This window comes from Magallana gigas, chromosome 1 (assembly GCF_963853765.1).
Source record: "Magallana gigas chromosome 1, xbMagGiga1.1, whole genome shotgun sequence".
Classification (NCBI taxonomy): Eukaryota; Metazoa; Mollusca; class Bivalvia; order Ostreida; family Ostreidae; genus Magallana; species Magallana gigas.
Genome location: NC_088853.1, coordinates 18,209,257 through 18,233,629, shown reverse-complemented (window position 1 = coordinate 18,233,629; position 24,373 = coordinate 18,209,257). Strand labels below are relative to the sequence as shown.

The window sequence follows — 24,373 nt, the reverse complement described above, 5'->3', positions numbered from 1 at the left end:
AAACTTCGATCCCCCGTTGTGGCCCAACCCTACCCCCGGGGGCCATGATTTTCTAAGCTTTGAATCTACACTACCTGAGGATGCTTCCACACAAGTGTCAGCTTTGTTGGCCGATTAATTTCTGAGAAGATTTTTAAAGATATACTCTATATATTAATATGTTAAACTTCGACCCCCCATTAGGATGCTTCCACACAAGTGTCAGCTTTGCTGGCTGATAAGTTTCTGAGAAGAAGATTTTAAAAGATTTACTCTATATATTCCTATGTAAAGCTTCGACCCCCCCCCCCACTGTGGCCCCATCCTACCCCCGGGGGTCATGATTTTCACAACTTTACATCTTCACTAACTGAGGATGCTTCCACACAAGTTTCAGCTTTCCTGGTCATATGGTTCATGAGAAGAAGATTTTTAAAGATTTTCTCTGTATATTCCTATGTAAAATTTCGACCTACCATTGTGGCCCAACCTACCCCCGAGGGGTCATGATTTTCACAACTTTGTATCTACACTACCTGAGGATGCTTTCACACAAGTTTCAGCTTTCCTTGCTGATAAGTTTCTGAGAAGAAGATTTTTAAAGATTTACTCTATATATCCATATGTTAAATTTGACCCCCCATTGTGGCCCTACCCTACCCCCAGAGGTCATGATTTTAACTTTGAATCTACACTACCCGAGGATGCTTCCACACAAGTGTCAGCTTTGCGGGAGATTAGTTTCTGAGAAGAAGATTTTTAAAGATTTACTCTATATATTCATATGTTAAACTTCGACACTCCATTGTGGCCCCACCCTACCCCCGGGGACCATGATTTTTACAACTTTGAATCTACACAACCTGAGAATGCTTCCACACAAATGTGAGCTTTACTGGGTTATTAGTTTCTGAGTAGAAGATTTTTAAAGATTTACTCTATATATTCCTATGTAAAACTTTGATCCCCCATTGTGGACCCACCCTACCCCCGGGGGTCATGATTTTCACAACTACGTATCCACACTACCTGAGAATGCTTCCACACAAGTTTCAGCTGTCCTGGCTGATAAGTGTCTGAGAAGAAGATTTTTAAAGATTTACTTTATATGTTAAACTTTGACCCCCCATTGTGGCCCTACCCTACCCCCAGGGGTCATGATTTTCAAAACTTTGAATCTACTTTAAATGAGGATGCTTCCACACAAGTTTCAGCTTTCCTGACTGATTAGTTTCTGAGAAGAAGATTTTTAAAGATTTACTCTATATATTCCTATGTTAAACTTCGACACCCCATTGTGGCTCTACCCTACCCCCGGGGATCATGATTTACACAATTTTGAATCTACACTACTTGAGGATGCTGCAACACAAGTTTCAGCTTTGCTGGCTGATTAGTTTCTGAAAAGAAGATTTTTAAAGATCTACTCTATATTTTCATATGTTAAACTTTGACCCCCCACTGTGGCCCCACCCTACCCCCGGGGGTCATGATTTACACAACTTTGAATCTAGATTACCTGAGGATGCTTCCACACAAGTGTCAGCTTTCCTGGCCGATTAGGTTCTGAGAAGAAGATTTTTAAAGATAAACTCTATATATTCATATGTTAAACTTCGACCCCCATTATGGCCCCACCCAACCCCCGGGTGTCATGATTTTCACAATTTTGTATCTACACTACCTTAGGATGCTTCCAAACAAGTTTCAGCTTTCCTGGTCTTATGGTTCATGAGAAGAATATTTTTGAAAATTTCTAGAAAATTCTCATAAATTCCCAATTATCTCCCTTTGCAAAAGGGCGTGGTCCTTAATTTTCACAACTTTGAATTCCTTTTGGCTAAGGATGCTTTGTGCCATGTTTGGTTGAAATTGGCCCATTGGTTCTTGAGAAGATGTTGAAAATGTGAAGAGTTTACAGACAGACGGACAGACGGACAGACAGACGGACGACAGACAAAATGTGATCAGAATAGCTCACTTGAGCTTTCAGCTCAGGTGAGCTGAAAAAATCATCGAAAAGTAATGGAAGGAATAACTTGGGACATACTTTAAGTGAGTGTGGCATGAAAGAATTCTATTAACTAAGAATCATTAGACTATAACTAAAAATGTAAATACACAGAATCTGTTTATCTTTCACAACCTTTTTCAGAAAAAAAGTCTTGAGATTTTACGTAAAATTCTAACTTAAGAATCTCTTATGATAAATCGTATGTGCTTTTCACAAACGCATTCGTATCTGGTTTCACTTAAGATTTCACATACGAGCTTTCCTTTCCTTACCAATGATCTCTATTCACTTAATAATTCTAAGAGGAGAAACATATGAAAAAAAAACCCCAAAAATTCTCATACACAGGACGGCAAACTGAAATTATACATCACTTACTATTACATTGAGTGAAATCAATGTGGACAGGTGTAGTAGAAATTAAAAACGTGACGTCACAACTACAATGTGTGTTTGGTGTAACGAAGGAAAATCTTGGGAGAAAAATAAATTGCCGTCAATTTTTTGAAAAATTATTTGTGTATCTTTCTGACAAAGACTGCTAAATAATACAAAATAAAGGTACATGTATAGTTTGGCTTAAAACGTTAAATTTTGCTGTCTTGTATATTTTTCTTCACTTCACGATTGTTTACAGTTTTGAAATACTCACGAGATGATGTATGCTATCGTGAAGTTACTGAATTTTACATGTAAGAATCTCATTAGATTTTTTTTTGAAAATGAGCAAAAACTTAAGTTTTCACTTATGATATAAATGAATCGTAAGATTTTTTTGCGAAAAGGGTGACTTGTTAGCAGCGAGAAATATATGCAACGACGAGGCGTGTGGAGACCAGGCTCCAGGATCATGAAGCAGTCTTGGTCTCAAGTCAAAACTTGTACACTCTCATATTTCATTGTGGCTGAATACATCAAAAAAATAAAATGCTTTTAAAATGTGTATTTATATTATGTTGAAAGTTATTAATTCTGAATATAATCTTATGAGAAGTATTCATTTTATCAATAATTGAAATTTGGACATAAGTCTGAAAATGCTTCATGATCCTAGGGCCTGGAACAAATTTCTTGCATGTAAATAACAATTTACATTCTTTCATTTCAGCATGCATCTATGTCGGTTTAATCATCATTCTGACTTCCGCTATGTTGTTGACATTTGTTATGGTCGGTATCCATGGTTCGTGCCAATACTCCGGGGGCCAGGGACCGTTAAGGAAGGCGTCGTGACAGTAATTTAACCACCATCCTCCATTATTCTCAGCGGCGCAGTTACCACTCCACTGATCGTTGTCTCGGTCCACGGTACTGAACGACGCACCATTAAGATTGGTGCTAGAGGAGCCAGTGTTGATCATGCTGTCTCCTGAAATTTAACATATACACGTAGTGTTATCTAATCTTTATTAGCAAATTGCAATTAAAAAATCCTAAATGAATTGTTTAACTAATTTTACCATTATATAATGGGGTACTGGATAGTCTTTGCCATTTTAGACGATATCGAATTATGAATATCTTTTAAAAGGAAGGGTTTTGTACAAAGACAGAAAGTGGTAATTAAATTTTAAATGCAAATTATAATGTTTTAATAACTTTAAAGCGTATGACTTAAAAACGATCATTCCATAATTCAATCGCGGTGGAAATAAAGCTATTGTTATAGGAAGTAGAATAGTGGCAGGCAGTAAAAATTGCTATTGTACGAATGATTACATGTATAAGCATGTTCAGTGGGAAAATATAGTTGAATTAAATCTTACAGATATTGTGATGGCAAACGTTGTGAAAACACTTAAAGGTCTCTAGTGCCAGCAAAGATTTATATTTTTGATTCGAAATTGATGCGAAGTAAGTATTTTGCATCAAATTAGAATCAAAAATGTAATTTTACGAAAGATATATACACTATACATTTAGCAAAAAAAAGCGATATAAGTAATTTGAATAAGCAACTTTAATTTCTTACCTAGATTTCCGGTGTTTGGTCCTCCCAAGTGGAGCTGGTAGTTAGTAGATTCGTCACCGATGGAAAAGTCTTCGTATTTCTGGTGAAATATGCTTCCATTGATCAATTTGAAAATCACATACAAGAAATGCGGCTGTCGATTTGTTAAATGATGAATGACGTCGTTTCCTATTTGTAGAATAAAAAAAAATCATTTCTAACATAGTCATCATGAAATAGATAAATTAATCTACTGACTTATTCTAAACGTTGTTTACATTATGTTAATTCTCTTCATAAAAAATCATTGATTATTCTTTTTTTTAAAATCAGAAATAAAAAAGGTATGTGACAAATATGTTTATTTACTTTATACAATGTGTACATATTCAACATATAACAAAACGTTTACTTTATCAAAAAAAAAAAATCAGGCTGCTTTTAAATGCTGCATCTTTTAAGAAAATTATTAGATAATTCATCATATATTAAAATGTTTTCTAAGAGCTTTGGCTTCATCTATTCATAATTATCTGAAACCCATGTCAAGTATTACTTACAGATTGAAGAGAGGTGCAGTAACTTATTAACTTTTGAATTGTTCCCACAATTATATTACGGAAGTTTTTACACTTTTGCGTGCAGAAAAGTTCGTGAATAAAAAAATCAATTGCATTCTCACTAACGTACTTACACAGGCGTTGTATATCTAATAAGGATGGGGAATTAAGAATAATGAACACAAACGTCCACTGTGTTGTACCAAAGTAAGTAAGCGTTTTGAATACGACCACAAGCATCCTGAAAAATATGCTATTTACGCTGGTGGTACACGTTTTCTATGGTCCAACAATACGCCATGGTATAAAAAAAACCGGATGTATTTTTACACTCCAATGTTTTCAGTTTTTACAAACGCGTGCGTTTAGGCTTACCGAGAAACTAGCATTAATCCCCCAACCCCCCGCATAAAAAAGCCACATTTACTGACGCGTAACAAAGGTATGTACTTGACATACTAGTATCAAACTGGGTCATATAGAGATAGATGTCTTCCTTATTCATTTAAAAAAAAATTAAATAAATTCAATTGGTTAATATTATTGACCAATCCAGTAAGCGTTTGCGGGAACGCCAAAGCCGTTCTTGAATTCCGTCCAAGTTTTGTTAAAGTTCATGGTACCACGCAGGCGGCGCTGAATGGCCTGTAGGAAATAAAGATATTATAATACACAATTGAATCAATATTTTTTTTTTACATTAAATGTTAATCTTTCATTTATTGAATTTAATTTTTTATTAATGACTTTTCTTTGTCTGCAATGAGCAGTAAAAGCAATAATTTTATCGATTTTCTTTTCACAGTATCAGCAAGAGATTACAGGTTTGAAAATGATAAAAAAATTGATATAGATAGATAGATAGATAGATAGATAGATAGATAGATAGATAGATAGATAGATAGATAGATAAATTTTACCGTCCAGCCCCCATTATCTGTTTCCATATCACAGTAGACAGTTACCAGTTGCTTTTGACCTCCAAAAGGATCAATGACGTATAATCCTGAAGAGCTCTGTCCGGACTCCATGACACCCTGACAGTCTGATGGCGCTTAAAGTTTTAAATTATAGAAAAGAATTCAATATCTTTACATTTTATAAGAAATAATAAACAAGAAATTAAAAAGTTTAAGAAAAAAAAAATCATAAAATAAAAAAAAAACCACCAAGGTTTTTCCTCGGTTTCAACCAAATGAATATTTACATGCTATTTTACATAAATCGTTTTCTCATGGTATCTCACTACTGAAGTGCTGATTTCCTTGCGCAGATGATCATTATATCTTAATGAATTTGATTTTATTTATTTAATCATCCCAAAAAGATCACTATTTCATTGCTACACAACATTCATAATGAAAATTCTTTTGAATAAATAAACAAACGAAAAAGAATTTTTTGGAATGTCTATATTTTCATACAGAAGGTTTTTTAAGCAAAATAAAAATAACAGAAAGAAGATATTTTATGAATTTCCAATGTACTTTTCTTTTTATTATGCTTTATTTGTTTTTTTTAATTTGATAGGTTTGTAACATATAATATAGTTTCTGTGTGACAATGACACAATTAAATCTTGAGAGAGATAAAGACGTTAGGCATATAAGCATGCAAATATATATTTATTGTCTAATTTTTTATTGCCAAATGTTGTTAGAATTTTACCTTTGAAGCCAAATATATCAAATTTGATATTACTAACCCCCTATATTTACTTATGTCAAAGAAAATCTAAATACCTATTTAGGCATACTTGATTTATCTGATAAAATTCATAATATTCAAAAAGTTTTAATATTGAATCATATTGTAACAGTTACTACTATTGAAATTGTCAATTTTTAGTGCAAAAAGGTAAAAAAAAACTTATGCAGCTTCGTATATTTGTTTTTACCAAATCCGTCTATTTGATGTCACCATTGTGCATACTTTAGAACAATATCTGAAGAAATACGTTTGCTTAGTCAAAAATACTGAAAGCAAATCCTATTCAGGCTGAAATTGCATTTTAGGTGCAGTAATGTCAAATTAAATTGGCCAAAACTCATGATCAGAGGAATGAAATCTCTCCCCATCGTTATTTTTAATTTTAGTATGTTTTGTCTGAATATTGCAACGATGTACTTCTATAAAAATTCTTGTTTAAAAACATTGAGGTGTAGAATTACTTAAGAAAATAAGTTCTAGTAATCAGAAATAACTGTTATATCTATAAAGTGAAATTGCGTGCAAATCAAAAGTTTTCTATCATTCGACTTTGTCCTTATCTATGTTTTAAAGCATCTTAATCATATGCTGTATATTGCTGTTTTGTATAGGGCGTAGTTACTGTTTACCTTACGAAATAACCCAAGTGAGAAAGGTGTTTTGTTACAGTTCTAAATTAGAATCTATCATCAGTCCGATTTATATATTTCCTTCTCTCCTAGTATTCTGATTAAAAATTTCAATCTGCGCCAGGTCATACAAGATTGACTAAAATTGCATTTTGTCTTCCTAATTTTAGGCCGCAAGTACAGTTGTTAGACGCTTTTCTTAAAAAGAAAATCAGCTTACAATCTCCAAGTTTAAGATTGTTAAAAGTTTGGCCTTTAATTGTTTAAGTACTTACTGTTAATTTGGTAATATTTCCAGCCATCTTCAGTTGAGGTATTGTTCATGAAGTCACATGACTGATGGATCCGACACTTATTCACTTGTGAGTTGAAACCAAAACATCCACAGTTAATGTTACACATAGCAGCACATGAACGGCGCGATAGAGCCTGATGTTCTGCTACAAACTCTATGTTGGAGATTCTATCGTCACAGCTCGGTGTCGCTAAAAAAGACCGTATTTTAATCGATTGTAGAGTTACTGGCATCCAAAGAATGGCGAAAAGGACGAAGTGGACAAACATTTCTACAGCGTAGGTAAAGCGTTTCAAAAAAGTCTATGAATTACAGTCAAAAGAGTTTGAGCTTAAAGTCTTTTCAGTTTAGTCTTGTCTACTTTAAATTCAAAATTTTGTTGAAACCAGTTGGTGTTTTAGTTTAAACTGCAATCAAGAAGAGCACGAAAAGTCGGAACGCTGCTTGCTTGTAGCATGCAGTACCAAATTATTTTCATTTATATTTAAGCTGTTTTTTATAGTCTTAAAAAGTTTCATTGGTTCATGGGTAAACCAATCATAAATTAGAATTTTAGATATATCTAATGGTTAGTTTGTTGACCATCAGCCTCATCAAAGGGAAATAAAAGTAAACAATCCTCTAAAATGAAACCCACATTTAATTGTGTTTTTAAGGAAACGTTAATGACATATAAAACGATAGATAAGAATTGATATACAACGGATGGTCGCTGAAAGGCAATTACTAACATTTTTAAAAGATTGTTTATCTTTCAGAAATATAGATTTTATACTTATCGGGACAATTTAAACGCCAAAGCAATGAACGCTATGTATCTCCTTAAAGATAATGATTTTTGCTTAAAATATATAATTTCCGAATTCAATGTTAACAAGGCATTTTTAATAGGCAATCAAAGTTTGAGTATCTTTCTTTGAATTATATGCGAGTTCCATAGTCTACAATTCTTTGCAATGTAAACAAATTCCTTGTTGACATTTTAAATCTTTTAGTGTAAATTCCAGTTTTAGACCTAAAATGAATGGTTCAAACGTTAGGAACTGTCTACTTACTATAGGCTTAAAACTAATAGGAAGATAGAAAAAATTAGCTTGAAATCAATTCGTTACTGGTATAACGAACCTATGGAAAAAAAAAACTAAGCATGAACCATGACTAAGGAATGTAAAGTATATATCTCGCTTATAACCATGACTGACTCTCAAATTTCATTTATAAATTTGGAATGCATTCCTGAAGTATTGTAAAAAAAAAAATAGACAATAAAAAATGATCAAAATCCTTACTATGCCAAATCTAAAGGTCGATAAAATTAATTGAAAATTGAGTACAAACATGATTGTATGAACTGAGTATAATTACATACATTAAGTGTTAACGAAAACGTAAAGAATTCGAAACGTTGCTCATTGTTTCCTTATTATTCGTTTAAGTTTTACAGTATATATTTTAATGATATATGATAAAAAGAGAGAGAGAGAGAGAGAGAGAGAGAGAGAGAGAGACAGAGAGAGAGAGAGAGAGAGAAAGAGAGAGAGAGAGAGAGAGAGAGAGAGAGAGAGAGAGAGAGAGAGAGAGAGAGAGAGAGAGAGAGATATGGGGTTTGTTTATTAAAAAAAAAATTTTTATTAAAAAAAAACTTTTTTATTAAAAAATTGAAAATACATGATTATGACTTCTGTCACAGGATTAATTATTTTAGTTAATTAGTAATATTTGCGTTCATTTATTTCAACATTTCATGTTTTTATTTCCCATTGTTCATTTGTTTACATTTACGCCGCTTCATTCATTCATACAATCATTCATAGTATGATAGTAGTACGAGAGGTCAGGTGGTTACGTTTGGCGGGTTGATCAGTGAATGAATGGGTGTGTTTTTCGGGTTTGAGTGAGTCAGTGCGCATTTCCGCTTGTGTAATATAATTTTTAGCACGAATTTGGATTTAATATCTACAAGTAAAAGCTTTTCAACCCGACTATCATATTAGTTCATTTTGCTGTTATACTTAGTGAGTCATTTTAATTAAATATATGTAATTTAAATATTATTTAACTACAGATAAATTTGATGAGTGAATGTAGAGAATGAGGGTGTTTCAGAAATATTATAATAATTTGTATATGATTATAAATCACCTAGCTGTACTAAGTCTTGTGGAAAGATTTATATGATACACAAATACAACAATAAATATCCAAAGCGTCATTTCCACAAAAGGCCTTGGAGTTCTTAATTGTTCCCAAATGTAGCCAAGAATATAGCATATCAGCTACTCCTTGACGCTTCGATTAGTCTTTCTTTAAAATCAGAATGGTTCTTAGTATTAGAGTTACTCGGGTGCAAAACAATTCCACTAATAGTAGGAAACACTTTTTATTATGCAATGGAGCCCTAGTATAGTGATGCTGTTTTTTTTTACTTTCAAATAACTAGGTCAACGAACGACCTACTTTTTATCCTAGTAACATCTAAATATTTATTCAAAAATTGTCAAAATTGTCTCAAACCAAGGTTTTTTTTAAAAATTATCAGAAATCATGACACAATTTGGTGGCTGGAAAATAAACAAATACAGACAGCTTTCATTTTCGATATTTTTATGAATCGTTTCAAGTTCATAGTTTAGTCCGAATTTCCTCTATGAAATTTTAAATTTCTACCCATCTTTGATCGAGTATTACATGTACAAAAAACTGACTAGTAGAAGTTCCAATTTAGATAGGATCAGGTGCCTCGGAAGAGTTAGCATCCTCTGCTGACCGGTCACGGCCGCCGTGTGCCCTTTGTCTTAATCGGGGGAAAAACGGACAATTCCATAGACAATTAGATGAATGATTATGGTCTAACAATAAGTAAAAACGTCAGTCAGCATGCAACCATATGGAAGATTGTATTTGCTGACAAGGTCGTTGTATCGACCATAGAGCTTACGAAAAGATTACTTCGAACGAGACTGTTGATAGTCCTGTTTTATCAACTCGTTTGTCAATAGCTTGCATCGCCTTAGAATCTATCAATACGAAGACCATGTACCATGCAGCTCAGAAGGGAGGTTAATTGGTCTGGTTATAGTTAGAAATTAACATTTTGTAAACTTGTATTATAACATATCAAATATATTTAATGAAAAATGTTAATTTTGAAATTGTATTTTACGACTAAACCAAATAGGCAGTTACGCCATCTTATTTCCCCATCTTCTTGTAAAGGATTTTGCATTTCCTAGACTTTGTTTTTGTATATGTGAGGTCGTTCGTGGCCGGATGCAGGACAGCAAATATTTGATAGAATCCATTGAAACACAATATAAAGTAAGAAATGTGTTATAATTTACAATTACATGTAGTTTGGATCGTTAAAACAATGATAACCAAATAGCTTTTAAACTTTAGAAATAAGTTAACACCTGTTGCTATTCCTTTCTAATTGCAGATTTGTTGCAAATGACACAAGGGTATGAATAAAATTATAATTATTGTACTGACTGAAAAAAAGGTTATGTTGGGGAAAACAAATGAACACCCTTTGGTGCGTTAGTTTGGTTGCTGTATCTACATTGTCCCTAAATTTCCTTGCATATATTGAAAGTGATTGTTGAATAGGTGCTTCCTCCCTATTTTTGGAACCATGTAAAAAGGTAAACTTAGATTACGGAAATGAACTAAATTGACAATAGATTATTTTTTTTTAAATTTAGGTACTTTTGCACTCCACCCTCCGCTCTACTTTTCAAGATTTAGGAGATTAGTCTGTCACATTCCCTTAGGCTTTGTACTTTTAAAAACGTCACTACATGTACGTGCTTGCCTCAATGATACTCAGTACGATACATGTTGCCTTGAAAACATATACACGTATATTGCAATTTCATAGGAATACAAGTAGGTTTACAAGACTTACTAAAATGTATACAGTTGTATCTTGCACGGCAAATTTATCCTAAAAAACCACAATACATGTAGTCATCTCAATATTTTATTTACAGTAGAACTAAATCATTAACATACAATTAATACATCTTGGCATTAAACAATGAGAATGGGAAGGGGGGTATTAACGGGAAAATATTAAAGACAACTCTCACACTTTTTTTAATAAACAGTGTTCAAAATAAAATGCCAAAAGAAAAAAAGAAAAAAACAAAACAAAACAAAACAAAAAAGCAAAAACAGAAGAGGGGCAGAGCAAACACAGACCTCTATAAAAATACAGAAGAATCGGTGCCACGGAGAAGTGAGCAGCATCTGCTGACCTGACACACCAACCGTGCGATCTTTGTCGTAATCGGTAAAAAACGGACGAATAGGTGAATAATAATACTCTAACAAAAAGTATGAAAAACGTCAGTTAGCATTTGACCAAGCAAATGATTGTATTTGCTGAGATTACCGATGTATCGACCACATAACCTAAGAACTGATGAGTTTAATCGAGACTGTTTATGGTCTTGGTTAATTAATTTGTTTTTGACGTAGATTGCCTCGTTTTAGAAATTGATCAAACGTACATCATGTCCTTGCGTATCGAATCAATCGTGAGACAAAACTCCAAATACAGGTGATTAAGATATATGGCTATAGAAGTAAGAAAAGCTGATGATAGAATCATTGAAGTCGTCGCGTTTATGATAAAGATTTTTTGTAAAGTTACCATTAATATCTTTTTTAGTTATTTATCTAAATATAAAACAGATAACTCAAGATTTGTTAATTTGATTTACAAAAAATAAAAATAAAAAAAACGATGAATTAGCATAAAATTGATCCATGTTACTTAGGTTGAACTCGGTACGAAGATAAAGGAAAAACCTTCAAAATTAAGTTAATAATGTTATTTTTCTTCCCTATATGATAGTTTGTACTTTACAGTTTTTTAACTCCATCATCAAACATACTTTTGTCAAAGGATTCTAAAAAAAAGTATTTAGAAATGAAAATACAACAATACAAATATATAAGATGTTGTTTACACGACTATGAAGTGATTAGCCAAGTGCTGTATGAAAGTGACTATACTCTGCCCCGAGTTTTTGCTTCCCCCACTTTTCGCTTAATATTTCGATTATAATTAATATCTTTGTTCTTAAACAGCAAATATGAATAAATACACCTATATGAATAAAGTCCAGATTATCTGTGATGAAACGCCCCCCTCTATCGCTTCATGTTTCAATACACATCTCAAAATGGGAAGTCTATGGGGATTAGGCATTGCATCAGCCATTAATAAGCCTGGCTGATAAGGTTGAAAAATTGTGCGAGGTGTGGAGTGTTTCCGAATGGAGAAAAGATGTAAACATTTCCATTATAAATTGTTATTTGTTTTTTAGTAAAATGGGATAATTTGTCAATGAAGATTTCTTGTATAGTTTTCTTTTCATTGATTCAGCTGTACTTCTCTCACGGGTATGTGTATTTTTATCAAAAATCACCAAAACGTGATGGAAGCAATAACCTGGGTCATACTTTAAGTGAGTGTGACATGAAAGAATTATATTTACTATGAATCGTAAGACTATAACTAAAACAGTACTGTAATTACATTGAATCTTTTTTTATAATGTACTGCAAACGAACGACTTTATTCCACAGCCTTTGTCAAAAAAAGTCTTTAGATTTTACGTAAAATTTTATCTTAAAAATCTCTTATGAGAAATCGTAAGTGCTTTTCACGAACGCATTCGTAGCTGGGTTCACTTAAGATTTCACACGAGCTTTCCTTTCCTTAGCAATGGTCTCCATTCATTTAAACATTCTAAGAGGTAAAAAAGAGGATGAAACCCCCCTAACAATTCACATACACAGGACGGAAAATGAAAATTTACATCATTTACTGTTACAATGATTGAACTCAAAGTGGTGTAGTTAAAATCAAACACATCACGTCACAACTCCAATGTGTGTTTGTGTGACGAAGAAAAGTCTAACGAGAAAAAAATTGCTGTCAATTTTTTGGAGAAATTATTTGTGTATCTTTCTGACAATGACTGCTAAATAAAACCAAATAAAGGTATATGTAAAGTTTGGCTTAAAACGTTAAATTTTGCTGTTGTCTTGTATACTTTACTTCACTTGAAGATTTTAACAGTTTTGAAATACTAACGAGATTGTGTGTGCTATCGTAAAGTTACTGAAATATTACATGAAATAATCTAATAAGCATTTTTGTGAAAATGAGCAAAAACTTAAGTTTTCACTTATGATAGAAATGAATCTTAAGATTTTTTTTTTTTTGCGAAAAGGGCTTCTTGTTCGCAGCGAGAAATATTTGCAACGACGAGGCTCTCAGAGACCTTGAGAAAATTTCTTGCATATCAATAAAAGTTTACAGTATTTAATTTCAGCATGCATCTATGCCGGTTTAATCATCATTCTGACTTCCGCTATGTTGCTGACATCTGTTATGGTCGGTATCCACGGTTCGTGCCAATATTCTGGGGGCCAGGGACCGTTAAGGAAAGCGTCATGACAGGCATTGAACCACCATCCTCTATTATCTGCAACGGCGCAGTGACCACTGTACCGATCGTTGTCTCGGTCCACGGTACTGAACGACGCACCGTTCAGATTGGTGCTAGAGAAGCCAGTGTTGATCATATTGTCTCCTGGAATTTAACATATACACATACTGTTATCCAACGAATTGGGTTTGTTTTACTAGTTTTTCCATTTATATAATGGGGTACTGCATGGTCTTCGCCATTTTAGACTATATCCTTTAGAAAAAAGGTTTTGTACAAAGATAGAAAAGGGTACTTACATTTAAATGCAATTTAATATGTTTTAATAATTTATAACAGATGACTCTAAAAAGTATATATCAATTTTTATATTAAATCTAATTAGTCATATATTGGTTATTCAATCTTATAATACTAAAAAAATAATATTAAACAATAATTTAAAAATGCGTTTTAACAATTTTGAACCGATTCATCAAGAAAAAAATGATATTTATTAAGTTAACTAATTAAAAACATTCCATATCGAAAACGAAAGTTCTTTTGTTTGAATGTTGATTCAATACAAACGGGTCAAACTGACAAAGATAAATTTGTCTGTTGTGCAGTAGTTTACGTACAAAGGGATATTTAAAACAAGATAATATATTTGTGCCGATTTCGAGAAGTGATTTGAGGTAAAAATTTTCAAAGCGTTGACCGTGTTTTTATATTGTTTTGAATTTTGTTTATGCTTTATGGAAATATCGTCTGTATTTTGGAATGTTTACGTATCGAATCAAATATAGACCTCGGTAAATCAGACAGTTAATTGTTTACCTGCGTAAAATGAGCAAAACCTGATGCACTAACAACATATTATATTATAAATACTATACATTCTATGGGTAATTCGGTATGATCTCTACGTTATGGTTGATTATAATGAAACGTGTTTTGTTGAAATGCTCTGCATTTTCAGTCTAAACGGAAATTGTTTTTGCTGCTAGAAATATATAGGTATAAATGTATTATGAAAAATAAATTGTACTCTTTCCTTGTTTTTGATTTAGTGCAGTGGTGTTTCTTTTGTTTTAATTGTTTACAATTTTCTCTTTCCTAACCATATTCAGCTGTGTCAAGTTTCGAATTATGAGCAAGATACAGAGCTGTGCTCACAGAACTGAGGCCATGCTTTTGTTCATTCTGAATAGGAAATACCAAGTTATGTACCCGGTATCTTGCTTATAATTATACGATTGACGCTAAAATTTTGATTGATCAATAGAAATGTCTTGCCAAAAGGATGATATGCTACTTTTTGGTGCACCTTCCTCAACGATGAATTGCATGAAATCTACATTTTTGGTGCACCTTCTTCAACGATGAATTGCATGAAATCTACATTTTTGGTGCACCTTCTTCAACGATGAATTGCATAAAATTTATTGCATAAAATTTACACTAAAAAGATGGGTGAATAAGGCGTGCAAAATGCCCATATGAGGAATGATTAGATACTGCAAAATTAAAATATCATTAAATCTAGTAATTGGTTTTAAAGATAATTAGAAACAATGTATATTTAACGTAACAACAGTTTGAAAGCCTTCAGTAAATTCAAATACTTGTAATAGGTTGATTCAAACTGGCATATGTGTCTCAAAACCTCCAAATAATGTCATTTCTATAACTTCAAAAGCCTTTTTTTATAGAGTGGGTCTGAGATTCATATTTTTGGTATAGTCTTAACGCGGTTAAATAGAATTTAAACCGATTTTAATCAACAAAAATGTGGAGAGATGACCCACTTTACTTTAAAAATGTCATTTTGTAGCCCAACAATTGAACGGTTTAGAAAAATAATTCAAGTCCGTAAATTCGTGGCGAACGTCTCATTAAGCATTTAAACAACACACTCTGTTGCGACAAAAATTGCTCAGTGGTTAGAACACCTGACATTAGGCAACTTTATAGAACATAAGTTTTTAGGTTGTAGGTTCGATACCACCAAAACTTAAGTATTTATTATTTTTTTCTTATCATTTTTTAAAAATTTTTAAACTGAATATATTTACAAATTACCCTTTTGTAAACTTTTATCATAACATATCAAATATATCTAACTGAAAAAAGTTTTAAATTTGAAGTTGTATTTTACGACTAAACCAAATGGGCAGCTGTACCATCTTATTCCCTCATCTTCTTTTTTATAGTTTTTCGAACACAGGCATATGAAAACGACGCCTTTTAAACTGTTTCCATAGGCCTGACACATTATTATTATAAGAATAAAATCATTATCGCTGTTCTCAAAAAATTTTTGCAACGGAAAATCATCTTTGTAGACATTTGTTGTTTTTTAATAAATATGAAAATAATGGTTGGGCCTTGATACAAAAGAGCAACATGCCTGCCAAAACATTGATTTTAATTATAGCTCTTTATCATATGTGACAAAATTTTACAGTTAAGTTTATTCTTCAATCAAGAGAGTAAGGATATGAAACGTCATACGAAATGAATTCATGCCTGGTAAATATCATCGTTTATAATGGAGAAGGCCAATTAAATTTTCATTGTTTTTAATTTGAGATATTGAGCGCATTTATTCTGGTGCATTGAGGTACAATTTTCTTCTTTCACATATACGATTATTAAAAATAAAATAGAAATGGTGGAGGGAGAAAATGTACCTTTATACTCTAATGTATTTAAATCTTTATATAAAGTGATGGTGGGGTGGGGGGGGGGGTGGGGGGGGGGGGGGGGGGGGCTAAAATAAAGGGAACTGGAAGTTAACCGTGAACACCAACTGAAAATTTAGTTATTTATAATACATATAATCTTATTTTCGGTAAAAATGTTATTCCATAAAGGTAAATATGTCAAAGATTAAGTATATGCTAAAGTAAGTGTAAAATTCGGATATTCATTTTGGTTAATCTACCGAGGGGCCACATAGCACAAAATCCTTTGAACGACCATATAAAGCCGGTGTTGCTCAGGTGAGCGATGTGGCCCATTTGGCCTCTTTTTCTATGTACGTGTGGTTGAAGTCCTGGATTGTTTTCTACTGTAATAGAGTGGAGGAATAACCTTAACTAGCTTCAACCTCAAAAATGATTTCAAATTCATCAAGCTAAACTTTTAGAATACTATGAAATTGAAAGTAGGTTAGAGGAGACATAAGCGATTATAACTGATAAAATAAACTACTGAGCCATTCTAACTTTTCTAAACAAACAAATGATATAAATATATAAACAAAGATATCCACTCGTGCTATTTGAATAAGGAGAATCACGTTATATGAAAGAAAGTAAGTAGCAGAAGTTTGCTTTTGGTTTTTTTTGAAAACACATTGAGAGGAAATTGGAAAGACTAAGACTCAAACTCAACAACATTAAGCGTTTATTCAAGATGATTTAAAGCATATGTTTACATGACAAAGAACTGTGAGCCCTGTATATTGCTTATAAGTATATGACTGACTTTCAAGTTTCATTTGATCATTAACAATGGTTGTATATAATAAAAACAGAAAAAAAAGAATTATTTCCAAATCCTGACTATGCCCATTTAATGCATTGCAAGTGATTGTTTCATTTCAGGTTTTGGATGACTTATACTTGACACTAAGTGTCTATCACGATAGCTTTGAATTTGAATAAGGAATGTTATTGTGAATTTCTCTTTATCTATAATAAGACGATTAAGGCAAAAAAGTATTTTAACAATAAACATTGATTGAAATAAATATCACTTGTGTATAGAAAACCAATACACGCGATGAAAAACGTGGTGGGGACTATTAAGGGTCTCTAGAAATAATAAAAGATAACATTTTTTTATTAGAATTTGATGCAAAGTAAGTAGTTTGGATCACATTCAAATCAAAAACGTAATTCTGTGATGCAAATGTACATTATATTTTAAGCAAAATAAATGCGTGGTAAATAGTTAAAAAAAGCATTTTGATTACAAACCTAGATTTCCAGTTGTTTGTCCCGCCAGGTGGAGCTGGTAGTTTGTAGATTCGTCACCGACAGAAAATTCGGTGTATTTCTGGTAAAGTATGCCTCCTTTGTTCAATTTGAAAATCACAATCATGGAATGCGGCTGTTGATTTGTAAAATGATGAATGATGTTGTTCCCTATTTCAAATTATAAAATAAAAAAAAACAAACTATTTTCATTTCTGTAATTTTTGTAAATTTGTAAAGAAAAAAAAGACCACACGCGTTTTCCCGAAGATGTGGTTGTGTAAACTGTGATCAACATACTTACTTTTTGAATTATTTAGCTTAGTGATATAATGATTGATTTTTGTTTCATTAAATGAATAAAAGAAAATTCTTAAATTTAATTACAATATATTACTGACCAATCCAGTAGGCGTTCGTAGGATCGCCAAAACCGTTCTTGAATTCCGTCCAAGTTTTGTCAAAGTTCATGGTACCGCTCAAGCGTCGCTGAATGGACTGTAGGAAACAATAATACAACTGAATCAATATTTTGTTTACTGTTGTTGGCAAACTCCTATTCAATTAATTTATTTTTTTGTCATGATGACTCTTTTTTGTCTGCAGTAAGAAGAAAAAGCACTGATTTCTTTTATTTATATTTAATGTATGTACAAGGTATTAGAGATTTGAAAATTTAAAAAAAAAGTCATAGATAGATGGATAGATAGATGGATAGATAGATAGATAGATAGATAGATAGATAAATAACTTTTACCGTCCAGCCCCCATTGTTTGTTTCCATATCACAGTAGACAGTTACCAGCCGCTGTCGACCTCCAAAAGGATCAATGACGTATAATCCTGAAGTGGTTTCTCCGGACTCCATGACACCCTGACAGTCTGATGGCGCTTAAAGTTTTAAATTATTATAATAGAAATGAATTTGATATCTTTACATGTCATAAGAAAAAATAAAAAAGAAATTAATGAAAAACAAATCATAAAATTAAAAAAAACAACGTATTTTAACTTCCTCGGTTTCAACAAAATGAATATTTACATTTTATTTTACCTATACCGTTATCTCGGGGTATATCACTACTGACGTGCTGATTTCTTTGCGCAGATGATCATTATATTTAAATGAATATGATTTTATTTATTTTATCATATCAAAAAAAATATTATTTCATTACTACACAACATTCATATTGGAAATTCTTTTGAATCAAGAAACTATCGAACAAAAAAGATTTTTTGGAATACCTATATTTTCATACGGAAGGTTTTTTGGACAACATAAAAATGACAGAAACAAGATTTTTTATGAATTTTCAATGTACTTTTCTTTTTATTATACTTTATTCATTGTTCATGTTTTTTAATTTGATAGGTTTGTAACATATTATATAGTTTCTGTGTGACAGGTACAAAATCAAATCTTGAGAGAGTTAAAGACATGAAGCATAAAATCATGCAATATATAGAAATTGTTTAATTTTGTATAGCTAAATTTTGTTAGAATTTTTTTCTTTCAAGCCAAACATATAAAAATTGATATTCTTAACCCTCTATGTTTACTTATGTCAAAGAAAAACTAAATACCTATTTAGGTAAACTGGGTTAATCTGATAAAATTCATGACCATTGTGCGTACTTTAAAACAAGAAATAAGTTTGCTTAGTGAAAAAATGCTGAAAACATATCCTATTCAGGCGGAAATTGCATTTTAGAAGCTGGAAGGTGATGATAGATTTAGTACTGTAACAAAACACTTTTCTCAATGTAATCTAAAATTAGGCTATTTTGTAAGGTAAACGGCACCTGTCGCCTTAAATATAACAGTAATGTACAGCATATGAATCAGATACTGAAAAACTTTGATAAAGAAGTGCTGGATGTTCAAACTAAATTGGCCATCACTCATGATCAGAGGAATGAAAACTGCCCCCCCCCCTATTTTTAATTTTAGTATGTTTTGTCTGAATATTGCAACGATATACTTTTCAAAAAATTCTTGATTAAAATCATTGAGGTGTGGGATTACTTAAGAAAATAAGTTCTAGTAACCAGAAATATGTTATATCTTTAAAGTGAAATTGCGTGTAAATCAAAAGTTTTCCATCACTCGACTTCTTTATCTAGGTTATACAGTATCTAAATCATGTGCTTTACATTACTGTTATATTTAAGGCGACAGTTACCGGTTACCTTACGAAAAAGACCAATTTTAGAGTACAGTGAGAAAGGTGTTATGTTACAGTTCTAAATCTATCATCAAATGGATTTCCTTCTCTCTGATCTAGTATACTGTTTAAAAATTTCAATCTTTGCCAGGACATACATGTTTGACTAAATTTCATTTTATCAATCTAATTTTATGCCGCCAAAAGTACGGTTATCAGACGCATTTATTTAAAACAAAATCAGCTTACAATCTCCAAGCTAAAGATTGTTAAAAGTTTGGCCTTTAATTGAAAAAGTACTTACGGTTAATTTGGTAATATTTCCAGCCATCTTCAGTTGAGGACATGTTCACGAGGTCACATGACCGATGAATCCGACACTTTTCTACCAGTGAGTTGAAACCAAAACATCCACAGTTAATGTCACACATAACAGCGCACGAAATGCGGGATGGGATGGAGCCTGATGTTCTGCTACAAACTCTATGTTGGAGATTCTATCGTCACAGCTCGGTGTCGCTAAGAAAGAGCGCATCGTAACCGATTGTAGAGTTACTGGCATCCAAAGAATGGCGAAAACGACAAAGTGGACAAACATTTCTACAGCGTAGGTTAAGCGTTTCCAAACAAGTGTTTTGGTTACAGTAACAGTAGTTTGTGCTTAAAGTCTTTTCAGTTTAGTCTTGTCTATTTTAAATTTAAAAAATATGTTGAAACCAGTTGCTGTTTTAGTTTAAAATGCAATCAACAAGAGCACGAAAAGTCGGAACGCTGCTTGCTTGTAGCATGCAGTACCAAACTATTTTCATTTATATTTAGGCTGATTTTTATTGTCTTAAGAAGTTTCGATGGTTTATGGGTAAACCAATCATAAATACGAATTTAATTATATCTAATGGTTAGTTTGTTGACATGAAACCCACATTTACTTTTGTTTTATTTAATGAAACGCTATTGACATTTAAAGCGATAAATAAGAATCGATATACAACGGATGGTCGCTGAAAGGCAATTACTAACACTTTTAAAAGATTGTTTATTTTTCAGAAATAAAGAGTTGACACTTATTGTGACCATTTAAACGCCAACGCAATTAACGCTATGTAAATCCTAAAAGAAAATGATTTTTTGTTAAAATATATAATTTCCGAATTTAATGTTGACAAGGCTTCCGTAAGGCATTTTTAATAGGCAATCAAAGTTTGAGTGTCTTTCTTTGAATTATATCCGAGTTCCATAGTCTACAATTCTTTGCAATGTAAACAAATCCCTTGTTGACATTTTAAATCTTTTAGAGTAAATTCCAGTTTTAGACCTAAAATGAATGTTTCAAACGTTAGGAACTGTTTACTTAGTATAGGCTTAAAACTAATAGGAAGATAAAAAAAATAGCTTGAAATCGATTCGTTACTGGTATATGGAACCTATGTCAAAAAAAATTAAGCATGAACCATGATTTAGAAATGTAAACTATATATCTCGCTTATAACCATGACTGACTCTCAAATTCCATTTGATCATTTGGAATGCATTCCTGAAGCATTGTAAAAAAATAAAAAATAAACAATAAAAAATGATCAAAATCCTTACTATGCGAAATCTAAAGGTAGATGAAATTAATTGAAAATTGAGTACAAACATGATTGTATGAACTGAGTATAATTAGATACATTAATTGTTAACGAAAACGTAAAGGATTCGAAACGTTGCTCATTGTTTGCTTATTATTCGTTTAGGTTTTACAGTATATATTTTATTGATATCTGATAAGAGAGAGAGAGAGAGAGAGAGAGAGAGAGAGAGAGAGAGAGAGAGAGAGAGAGAGAGATGGGGTTCGTTTATTAAAAAAACCCTTTTTTATTAAAAAATTGAAAATACATGATTATGACTTCTGTCACAGGATTAATTATTTTAGTTAATTAGTAATATTTGCGTTCATTTATTTCAACATTTCATGTTTTCATTTCCAATTGTTCTTTTGTTTACATTCACGCCTCTTCATTCATTCATACAATCATTCATAGTATGATAGTAGTACATGTACGAGAGGTCAGGTGGTTACGTTTGGCGGGTTGATCAGTGAATGAATGGGTGTGTTTTTCGGGTTTGAATGAGTCAGTGCACATTTCCGCTTGTGTAATATAATTTTTAGCACGAATTTGGATTTAATATCCAAAAGCTTTTCAACCCGACTATTATATTAGTTCATTTTGCTGTTATACTTAGTGAGTCATTTTAATTAAATATATGTAATTCAAATATTATTTAACTAAAGATAAATTTGATGAGTGAATGTAGAGAATGAGGGTGTTTTAGAAATATTATAATTGTATATGATTACAGATCACCTAGCTGTACTAAGTCTTGTAAAATGATTTATTTGATACACAAGTACAACAATGAATATCCAAAGCGTCATTTCCACAAAAGGTCTTGGAGTTCTTAATTGTTTCCAAATGTAGCCAAGAATATAACATATCAGCTACTCCTTGACGCTTCGATTAGTCTTTCTTTAAAATTAGAATGGTTCTTAGTATTAGAGTTACTCGGGTGCAAAACAATTTCACTAATAGTAGCAAACACTTTTTATTATGCAATGGAGCCCTAGTATAGTGATGCTGGTTTTTTTTACTTTCAAATAACTAGGTCAACGACCTACTTTTTATGCAAGTAACCTCTAAATGTTTATTCAAAAATTGTCAAAATTGTCTCAAACCAAGGTTTTTTTTTTAAATTATCAGAAATCATTACACAATTTGGTGGCTGGAAAAAAACAAATACAGGCAGCTTTCAATTTCGATATTTCAATGAATCGTTTCAAGTTCATAGCTTAGTCCGAATTTCCTCTATCAAATTTTAAATGTCTACCCATCTTTGTTCGAGTATTACATATACAAAAAACTGACTAGTAGAAGTTCCAATTTAGATAGGATCAGGTGCCTCGGAAGTGTTAGCATCCTCTGCTGACCGGTCACACCTGCCGTGTGCCCATTTGTCTTAATCGGGGGAAAAACGCACAATTCCATAGACAATTAGATGAATGATTATGATTTAACAATAAGTAAAAACGTCAGCCAGCATGCAGCCATATGGAAGATTGTATTTGCTGACAAGGTCGTTGTATCGACCATAGAGCTTACGAAAAGATGACTTCAAGCGAGACTGTTGATAGTCCTGTTTTATCAACTCGTTTGTCAATAGCTTGCATCGCCTTAGAATCTATCAATACGAAGAGCATGTACCATGTAGCGCAGAAGGGAGGTTAATTGGTCTGGGTATAGTTAGAAATTACCATTTTGTAAACTTGTATTATAACATATCAAATATATTTAATGAAAAATGTTAATTTTGAAATTGTATTTTACGACTAAACCAAATAGGCAGTTGCGCCATCTTATTTCCCCATCTTCTTGTAAAGGATTTTGCATTTCCTAGACTTTGTTTTTGTATATGTGAGGTCGTTCGTGGCCGGATGCAGGACAGCAAATAATTGATAGAATCCATTGAAACACAATATAAAGTAAGAAATGTGTTATAATTTACAACTACATGTAGTTTGGATCGTTAAACAGTGAGAACCAAATAGCTTTTAAACTTTAGAAATAAGTTAACACCTGTTGCTATTCCTTTCTAATTGCAGCTTTGTTGCAAATGACACAGGGGTATAAATAAAATTATATTTATAGTTCCTACCGAAAAAAAGGTTATGTTGGAGAAAACAAATGAACACCCTTTGGTGCGTTGGTTTGGTTGCTGTATCTACATTGTCTCGAAGTTTCCTTGCATATATTGAAACTGATTGTTGAAGAGGTGCGTCCTCCCTATTTTTGGACCAATGTAAAAAGGTAAACTTAGATTACGGAAATGAACTAAATTGACAATAGATTATTTATTTTTAAATTTAGGTACTTTTGCACTCCACCTCCGCTCTACTTTTCAAGATTTCGGAGATTAGTCTGTCACATTCCCTTAGGCTTCGTACTTTTAAAAACGTCACTACATGTACGTGCCTGCCTCAATGATACTCAGTACGATACATGTTGCCTTGAAAACACTTCAAAGGAAAGGTCGTTGTTGTAGCATAATACACGTATATTGCAATTTCATAGGAATACAAGTAGGTTTACAAGACTTACTAAAATGTATACAGTTGTATCTTGCACGGCAAATTTATCCTAAAAAACCACAATACATGTAGTCATCTCAATATTTTATTTACAGCAGAACTAAATCATTAACATACAATTAATACATCTTGGCATTAAACAGTGAGAATGGGAAGGGGGGTATTAAGGGGAAAATATTAAAGACAACTCTCACACTTTTTTAATAAACAGTGTTCAAAATAAAAAGTCCAAAGAAAAAAGAAAACAAAAACAAAAAACAAAAACAAAAACAGGGGCAGAGCAAACACGGACCTCTATAAAAATAAAAAAATCAATCCTATAAAAAAATTACTATATTTTTTACCAACCATATTATTTGTAAACATATTATAGATGTGTGTGCATAATTTTTTCTTCAATGGAGTGGGAAAGGGGGGGGGGGGGTAAACAGCAAAAATATCTTTATAAAAGGCCTAATTATCTACATGTAGTTATATACGGTTCATTCAGATCATCTTTTGTCTTTTGT

The 24,373-nt window shown here is 32.2% G+C and overlaps 2 protein-coding genes across 2 annotated transcripts; both read right to left on the bottom strand.

The window, feature by feature from the left end:
• Window positions 1-3,108: 3,108 nt before the first annotated feature.
• On the bottom strand, window positions 3,109-5,535 carry LOC136275688 (fibrinogen-like protein A). Its single transcript, XM_066085400.1, has 4 exons — window positions 5,425-5,535; window positions 5,053-5,149; window positions 3,966-4,133; window positions 3,109-3,362 (listed from the first exon to the last, which is right to left on the bottom strand). Exons 1-4 carry the CDS (start codon window positions 5,533-5,535, stop codon window positions 3,109-3,111), a joined length of 630 nt encoding a protein of 209 aa, XP_065941472.1.
• A 7,960-nt stretch (window positions 5,536-13,495) lies between these two features.
• Window positions 13,496-18,438, bottom strand: LOC117688421 (angiopoietin-related protein 2-like). Its single transcript, XM_066085399.1, has 3 exons — window positions 18,328-18,438; window positions 17,972-18,068; window positions 13,496-13,749 (listed from the first exon to the last, which is right to left on the bottom strand). The coding sequence occupies exons 1-3, from the start codon at window positions 18,436-18,438 to the stop codon at window positions 13,496-13,498; spliced, it is 462 nt and encodes a 153-aa protein (XP_065941471.1).
• Between the last annotated feature and the right edge of the window lie 5,935 nt (window positions 18,439-24,373).

Coding starts and splice junctions, on each gene's coding strand:
- LOC136275688 (XM_066085400.1), bottom strand. CDS start 5,535: ATGGAGTCCGGACAGAGCTCTTCAGGATTATACGTCATTGATCCTTTT. Junction 5,150..5,424: donor CAGATAATGGGGGCTGGACG/GTAAAATTTATC, acceptor TATTTCCTACAG/GCCATTCAGCGCCGCCTGCG. Junction 4,134..5,052: donor CGCAAACGCTTACTGGATTG/GTCAATAATATT, acceptor TTCTACAAATAG/GAAACGACGTCATTCATCAT.
- LOC117688421 (XM_066085399.1), bottom strand. CDS start 18,438: ATGGAGTCCGGAGAAACCACTTCAGGATTATACGTCATTGATCCTTTT. Junction 18,069..18,327: donor CAAACAATGGGGGCTGGACG/GTAAAAGTTATT, acceptor TGTTTCCTACAG/TCCATTCAGCGACGCTTGAG. Junction 13,750..17,971: donor TACGAACGCCTACTGGATTG/GTCAGTAATATA, acceptor GTTAAATTCCAG/GAGACAATATGATCAACACT.